Source organism: Rhinopithecus bieti, unplaced genomic scaffold, assembly GCF_001698545.2.
Source record: "Rhinopithecus bieti isolate Rb0 unplaced genomic scaffold, ASM169854v2 scaffold_763, whole genome shotgun sequence".
Classification (NCBI taxonomy): Eukaryota; Metazoa; Chordata; class Mammalia; order Primates; family Cercopithecidae; genus Rhinopithecus; species Rhinopithecus bieti.
This window is the reverse complement of record NW_016803270.1, coordinates 2,051,708-2,059,724: the sequence shown is the minus strand read 5'-3', so window position 1 is coordinate 2,059,724 and position 8,017 is coordinate 2,051,708. Positions and strand designations below refer to the sequence as shown.

General features: G+C 33.2%; 1 protein-coding gene across 1 annotated transcript in view; it reads left to right on the top strand.

Annotated features, from left to right (window-relative positions):
- LOC108529416 (coiled-coil domain-containing protein 7-like) overlaps nt 1-8,017 on the top strand; it is a 216,486-nt gene that overhangs the window by 155,201 nt on the left and 53,268 nt on the right. Inside the window, exons 12-13 of the mRNA XM_017871734.1 lie at nt 3,060-3,143; nt 7,073-7,159. Of these exons, the coding sequence (XP_017727223.1) occupies nt 3,060-3,143; nt 7,073-7,159 (171 nt within the window). The remainder of the gene's footprint in view (nt 1-3,059; nt 3,144-7,072; nt 7,160-8,017) is intronic.

The following is an 8,017-nucleotide window of genomic DNA, read 5'->3' as shown; positions in this document are numbered from 1 at the left end:
AAAAAAAAAAACAGTAGGTAGACTAACTTAAAAAAGATAGAAGATACAAATTAACAAAATCAGAAATGAAACAGAACTGATACCACAGAGTTACAAAAGATAATCAGAAAATATTATGAACAACTATATGCTGATAAATTGGAAAATCTAGAGGAAACTGACAGATTTCTGAACACATATACCTACCAAGATTGAATTAAGAAGTAGCAGAGGAGGTTGATTATAGTTAATAACAATGATTTTGTATTTCAAAATAGCTAGGGAGAGATCTAGAAATGTTCCCAACACACAACCAGATAGCCTCACTGCCAATTTTTTCCAAACCTTTTAAGAACTAACACCAGTTCCCCTCAAACTATTCCAAAAAATTGAAGAGAATGGAATTCTCTGTAACTCAATCTATAAGGCCAGCATTTACTCTGATAAGAAAACCAGACAAGGACATAAAAAAATAAAAGTACAAGTCAATATCTCTGTTGAATATAAACATAAAAATCCCCAACAAAATGCTAGCAAACCAAATTCAACAACCTATCAGAAAGATAATGCACTGTGATCAAGTTGGATCTATCCCACGGATGTAAGGGTGGTTTAACATATGCAAATCAATAAACAAGGTACATCAACAGAAAGAAGGACAAAACCATATAATCATCTCAGTAGATGCAGAAAAACACATTTGATAAAATTCAACATTCCTTCATGATAAAACTCTCAACAACTTAGGCATAAAAGGAACGTACCTCAAACTAATAAAGTCCATATATGACAAACCCACAGCTAACATGATACTGAATGATGAGAAATCGTTGAGGTGATAGATATTCTAAATAATCTGACTTGAGTTTTATGCACACTATACATATAACCAAATATCACATGTACCCCATAAATTTGCACAAATATTATGTATTAACAAAAAAAGAAAATGACAAGATATGATCATCTGAAACCATAGGAACAAATTAATAGAACCAGAAATTATAAATAAGAAAGTTAATATAATAAACATTGGAAATATATACTTCTTTCTTCCCTCAACTTTTTTAAAAAGCATAAAATTATATAAATAAATAATTATAACAACAACTATAACCATGTCTTTATTATTTACAAATGTACTGTGTATAACGGTAGTACAAAAATGGGGAACAGGGAATACAGCTATGTAAGAGTAGCTTTTCTATATTTCACTGGAATTTAGTATAAATTTAAAGTACTTTTTAAAATTGACTGTGATGACGGTGACAGACATTACTGAATGTATTAAAATCCATAGAATTTAAGATTTTTAGATAGCTTAAAATACTCAGTGAACTTCAAGCAGAAAAAGATTTTTAAAAGATTTAAAGCAAAGTGAGAATATTGGAAAGGAGAAAAATTGTAAATCTTACTAAATTATAAGTGTCTCCAGCACACACCTTTTAATTTCTAGTATTTAACCCAATCTTTCCTCAGATGGTCTCATTTTTTCCCTGATTGTGTAAGGATCATTTGCTTGCTCATTTCAAATGAACCAGGTCTTTCTTTGATATATCAGTTGAAGAAAGAACAAAGGAAGAAAAAAATGCATCTGCTGATGTTTCCAGTTTTGAGTTGCTGTATCTCTTATATTGTTACTTAATTACTGAAAACTTGTTCTGCTCAATCTTATGGATCACTTTTTACTTTGGTAATGAGGCAGTACTCAGTATAGAATGCAGTTGTGATGTATTTGAGCAGCTGGTGTCATAATGCAACCATTTACATTATTCATGTATTCGCCAATTTTCCAAAACAGCAAAACAACAACAAACCACTCTACAATACAATGGAAGGATTATGACAGGTGTCCAATCATAGTTATATACTCTGCTAGAGCCAATTCTACCCACACAATCTTAAGCCCAATGTTGACCTTATGTCACCAATCCTCATTATCTCCTTTTCAATATTAATTTCTTTTTAATAATTTTATACATTTTTATCTCATTGAACTTAGTAGTTTCTAATTCCAGGAAAATATCAAACCACATAAAAACTTAAATGGAAATGGATCCAATAACAATCCTGGTAGTGCTGCAAATCTGACCATTACCTCCTTGATTCCCGTTTAAGGGACCTCAGAGGGCAGGTTTTCTCAGTTTGACAAATACCTTGTAATTTTTTCATAACTAATATCTAAAGAATTTACAATTCCATAATGTAAAAAGGGGAAAGAAATATTCCTCAATGAGTCAAATAATTTCTGCCTCATGATAAGTTTCTGTGACTAATGAGGCCATGGTTTGCAGCTTGACCTGTGGAAAAAAATGTTCCACCTCACATAGTACATACCTACAGGTTGAGTGTGTTTTTAGTGTAAACTTGAAAGATACATTATCATCATAATGTCCCTAGGATAATTTCAATTTGCATAAGAGATAGAATTGTATGGAACTATTACTGGTTAAGAAGTATACAGCATCAGGTTGTGCATGAGTTGTGCCTTTCCCTGGCTATATGATATTTCAATTCATTAAACATATCTAAATATAGTCTGGCTTATATAATTGTTAACATCCATTCCTTTTTAAGGTTTTTGTTATTTTCCAATGAAGACATTTCATTTTAATTATTCTATAAATACAATTTTTATTTATATATGTGTGTGTGTGTGTGTGTGTGTGTGTGTTTATATTTTTTGGTGACACAGTCTTGCTGTGTCACCCAAGCTGGAGTGCAGTGGCACGATCTCAGCTCACTGCAACCTCCGACTCCCAGGTTCGAGCAATTCTTCTGCCTCAGCCTCCTGAGTAGCTGGAACTACAGGCATGTGCCACTACACCCAGCTAATTTTTGTATTTTTAGTAGAGATGGGGTTTCACCGTGTTGGCCAGGATGGTCTTAATCTCTTGACCTCATGATCCACCCGCACTTTGGCCTCCCAAAGTGCTGGGATTACAGGCATGAGCCACTGCGCCCAGCCACAGATATTTTAAGTTAGTAACACACACACATATATGCACATGCACACACACTGTCACATTTGTATATAAACGATTACCTTACAGGGTTTTGATATCTGTTTATTTCTATAGGGTCTGAAATAGAACAATTGACAGATGCATTTGGAAGAGATATACTAAAGGATGAATTCAAGACACGATCAAAGAGTTTCCCTGGTAAGAACAAAAACTTTACACATTTAGTATTTCTGGTTAGTTTTATTCTCTGGAGTGTAACTAAGTCTGCATCTTCAAGGAGAACAGTGCCTATACATAATTACATAGGCAAAAGTCTTTGTGAATTCCCCTCTATAATATTTCAACTAGTTTCAACTAGCAATGTAAAATTAGCTTTTCAAAAGCAGAAAGGCTAGATGATAGATGTGATAAGAAGATGAATATAACAGATAATAATTTTATTGGTTACCAGTTTACTCTATATGATAAAAATATCAGCCAAGTTTGTAACATCTCAGCTTCAATAAAGTTATTTAGTTATATTTTTCAGAGATTACACAACTGAATTTAGTCCTGGGGTTACAGGGTTAGACACACTTCTCTGTGACCGTTGGTGTGATACCAAAAGAAGACACTTTAGCAAATAAATAATGGAAAGAGACATTCAAAGAGTGCCCTGCTAAAACCACTGTCATCCAAGGGAGACTGTTTGATGCCCAAGAAGATGCCCTTAAAGAGCAACATAAGAGACTTCACACTGTAGAGGATAGAGACTTTAGGGAAATACTTTTGTCAAATCATACACATACACAAACACACACACACACCCCATCACCACCACCACCAAGAAACAAGCAAACAAAACAAGCCCCCCAAAAGGAAGAGTCAACCAACATACAGATTTGCTATAATACGTTATCTAAAATGTCCAGATTTTAGCAAAAAAATTAAGACATGCACAGAAACAGTACTCTGTAACCCAAACACCAGGAAAAAGGCAAGGAAAACTGCCTGTGAGAGTCCTACATGTTCGATTTAGCAGACAATGACTACAAAGTAGTCAAATAATAATAATAATATCATCAACTAATTAAAACTCTTCTGAAAGAAGAAAAAGAAGGTATAATGACACTCTTTTATCAAATAGATGTCAACATTGTGATACAAATTAAACTTTTTAAAGAACGAAATTAATATTTGGAAATGAAAGATAAAATAACTGCAAGGGAAAATTCATTAGAGGGTCAAGGAAAGATTTGAACTGTCAGAAGAAGGAATAAGCAAACTTAATATAATGGGAATACCAGAAGGAGAGTATTCCAAGTAGAGAGAGAATAAGAAAAAATATTTGAAGAAAAATGGCTGAATACTTTGAAAAATATTTATCTATACATCCAAGTTATATTAATCTATACATCCAAGTTCTAGTAAATCTAAGTAGAACAAACACAAATCAATCCATGACCAAACTAATCATTGTAAAAATGTTGAAAGACAAAGAGAAAATGTAAAATGCATCAAGAGAAAAACAATTTATCCCATAGAAGGTAACCCCAGTAAGATTAACATCTGTCTTAGCATTAGAAACTTATGAAGTCCAGAAGGCCATGGTGTTGTATATTAAAAGTGCTGAAAGAAAAAAAATCTACCAAGCAATAATTTTATTGCTAGCAAAACTGTTTTTCAGAAAAGGTGAAATGTGAAACTGCTAAATAAATAAAAATTGAGAGATTTCATTTCTAGCAGAACTGTTTTCCAAGAAATTCTAAAGAAATTTGTTTAGGCTAAAAGGAATTGACCTCCTGACAGTAAGTTGAATCCCACTAAAAAAGGTATGAGTTAAATGTTATAATTGCAAAAGACAGTATGTGTAAATATATATTCCACCTCCTTTCTTTTCTTAATTTATCTAAAAGACAACTGTATAAAAATATTTATATAATTGTATCATTGGGCATATAACATATCAACTTGTAATATATTCACAATAGCAGCACAAAGGTGATAGGAGGGAGAAGTGATGTAGCACTGTAAGAAAATGACACTGGATGATAAATACAGAGCAACAATAAAAAGAACCAAAAAATGTAAATAAGTATGTTCATATAACAAACACTATAAACATGTACTTGGTCTTCTTTCTTTTCTCAGTTTATTTAAAAGGTATAAAGTTATACAAAGAAATAATTATAACAATAATTATTACATTGTCCTTAATATTTACAGGTATAATATGTATAACAATAGCACAAATACTAGGGAAAGGGAATAAAGCTATATATAAAGGAGTAATGTTTCTGTATCTCAGTAGAATGCAATTAGCGTAAATGTGAAAAAGATTATAAAGTTGACTGAGGTAATAATTACACATTTCTGTAATAAGCATGGAATTAGATACTTTAAATGGAAAAATAGTATGGTTTAAAATATACACATTTTAAAAGCTCAGGAACTCTAAGCAGGATAAGATTTTGTAAAATTTAAAGCAAGAGGATAATAATGTAAGGGAGGAAAATTGTGACTTTTACTAGTTGATAAATTTCTCCAGCACATAACTTTGTATTCCTAGTATTTAACTCTAAAATGCTCTCCTCATTGACTCCCTACTTATCTAAAAATCCTCTGATTTCTTAATTCAAATGAATCAGCCTTTCTTACTTGTATCTGTAGGAGAAAGACAAAAGAGCTGAAATGCAACTGTTAATGTTCCTCAGTTTTCTGTTACATATAGCTTTACTTTTACAAAATGTTGTTACTGAATTATTGAAAACTCATTTTGTCCAATATGATGGGTTTTTTTGTTTGTTTGTTTGTTTTTGAGACAGTGTCTCGCTCTGTTGCCCAGGCTGGAGTACAGTGATGCGATCTTAGCTTACCACAACTTCCACTTCCTGGGTTCAAGTGATTCTCCTGCCTCAGCCTCCTGAGTAGCTAGGACTACAGGTGCATGCCACCACGCCCTGCTAATTTTTGTATTTTTAGTAGAGACAAGGTTTCACTATGTTGGCCAGGCTGGTCTCGAACTCGTGACCTCAAGATCTGCCCACCTCAGCCTCCCAAAGTGCTGGGATTACAGGCGTGAGCCACTGCACCTGGCCAATATGATGCATTTTCACAATGATGCATAATCTGGTTTCTGCCTCTATTTGAATTATATTGGTGGTTTATTTGGGCTGACATGATAATAGTGCAAATTTTAACATTAATCATAGGCTCAGCCAATTTTCCAAAGCAAGACTTCTACTCTATTGTTCAGGATCATTACAGGTGTCCAACTACCATTACATGCTCTGCTAGAACCAACTTTGACACAAAAAAACTTTAGGTTTAATAAACCAGGTTTACCAATTCTAATTATCCCTTTTTCAATATGAAATTCTTCTTAGTAGATTTTTTAGTTTTTCCATCATTATACCTAGATACTAGTTTCTAAATCCAACAAAGTGTATAAATCACATAAAACTCAAATGAAAAGGAATACAATCCTAATGCTGGTACTACTGCAAATATTCCTGTTTTCTTCTTTCCAGCTACAAAGTCTACCTGCTAAGAGAACCAGAGAGAAGAGACTTTTTCTCATTACATGCGTTATTTCTTATTCTTTTTTTTTTTTTTTATCACTGATGCCTATTTGAATTATAGTTACACCACCTAAAATAGACTATTAAAATATTTCTGGATGAGTCAAGGAATTTCTGTTTTATCATATTTTGTGAGTTGTGGTGACCATTGTGTACAGATAGGTCAACTATGAAAAAAAAAATGTATGTTCCACCTCACCAGATATACCCCTACAACATGAATATGTTCTTAATATATCCTTGAAAGTTATGTTATTACCACAAACTAGTGTGATTTAAATTTGCATATGAGATTGCATTATATGGAAAAAATAGTTAAGAAATAAGGTAGCATAAGTCTGTGCCTCAATTTTGTTATTACTTGCTATATGGTATACATATAATGAGGCTTATATGATTGTTAATTGTCCTTTCAATTTAAGTTCCTATGTTGCTACAATCTGGACATTTTATTATAATTCTTCTACTCTAATGAAGAATATTAATTAGGATAGTATTAGACACATGCACACACACACGTTAATATTTATATTAGAAAAGGGTTTTGAAATCTGTTTACTTTTATAGAGACTGATGAACGATTGCGTAGTGCAACTGAGAAAGGTACAATAAATAATGCAATGAAGACACAGTTAAAGAGAAAGAGTTACCCTGGTAAGAATAAGAATTTTTAAATCTGCTTATGGTTTACTGTCTTCTCTGGAGTTTAAGTATGTATCTCTAATGACAACAGTACCTATATGTAATTATTACATGAGAAAAAGTCTTCACGAATTTCCTCCCATAATTAGTTGAACTCTAGTATTTATTCTCAATAGAAAATTAACTTTAGGGCTCATTTATTTAAAAAGTTATCGGAGGGCGGAGCAAGATGGCCGAATAGGAGCAGTTCCAGTCTCCAGCTCCCAGCGCGAGTGACAGAGAAGACAGGTGATTTCTGCATTTTCAACTGAGGAACGCAGCTCATCACCAGCAATGGATCAAAGCTGGATGGAGAATGACTTTGACGAGATGAGAGAAGAAGGCTTCAGTCCATAAAACTTCTCAGAGCTAAAGAGAAATTACGTACCAAGCCGCAAAGAAACTAAAATTCTTGAAAAAAGAGTGGAAGCATTGATAACCAGAATAATTAATGCAGAGAAGGCCATAAACGAACTGACAGAGATGAAAACCATGACATGAGAAATACGTGACAAATGCACAAGCTTCAGTAACAAACTTGATCAACTGGAAGAAAGAGTATCAGCGATTGAGGATCAAATGAATGAAATGAAGCGAGAAGAGAAGTCTAAAGAAAAAAGAAGAAAAAGAAATGAACAAAGCCTGCAAGAAGTATGGGATTATGGAAAAAGACCAAATCTACATCTGATTGGGGTGCCTGAAAGTGAGGGAGAAAATGGAACCAAGTTGGAAAACACTCTTCAGGATATCATCCAGGAGAACTTCCCCAACCTAGTAGGGCAGGCCAACATTCAAATTCAGGAAATACAGAGAACGCCACAAAGATACTGA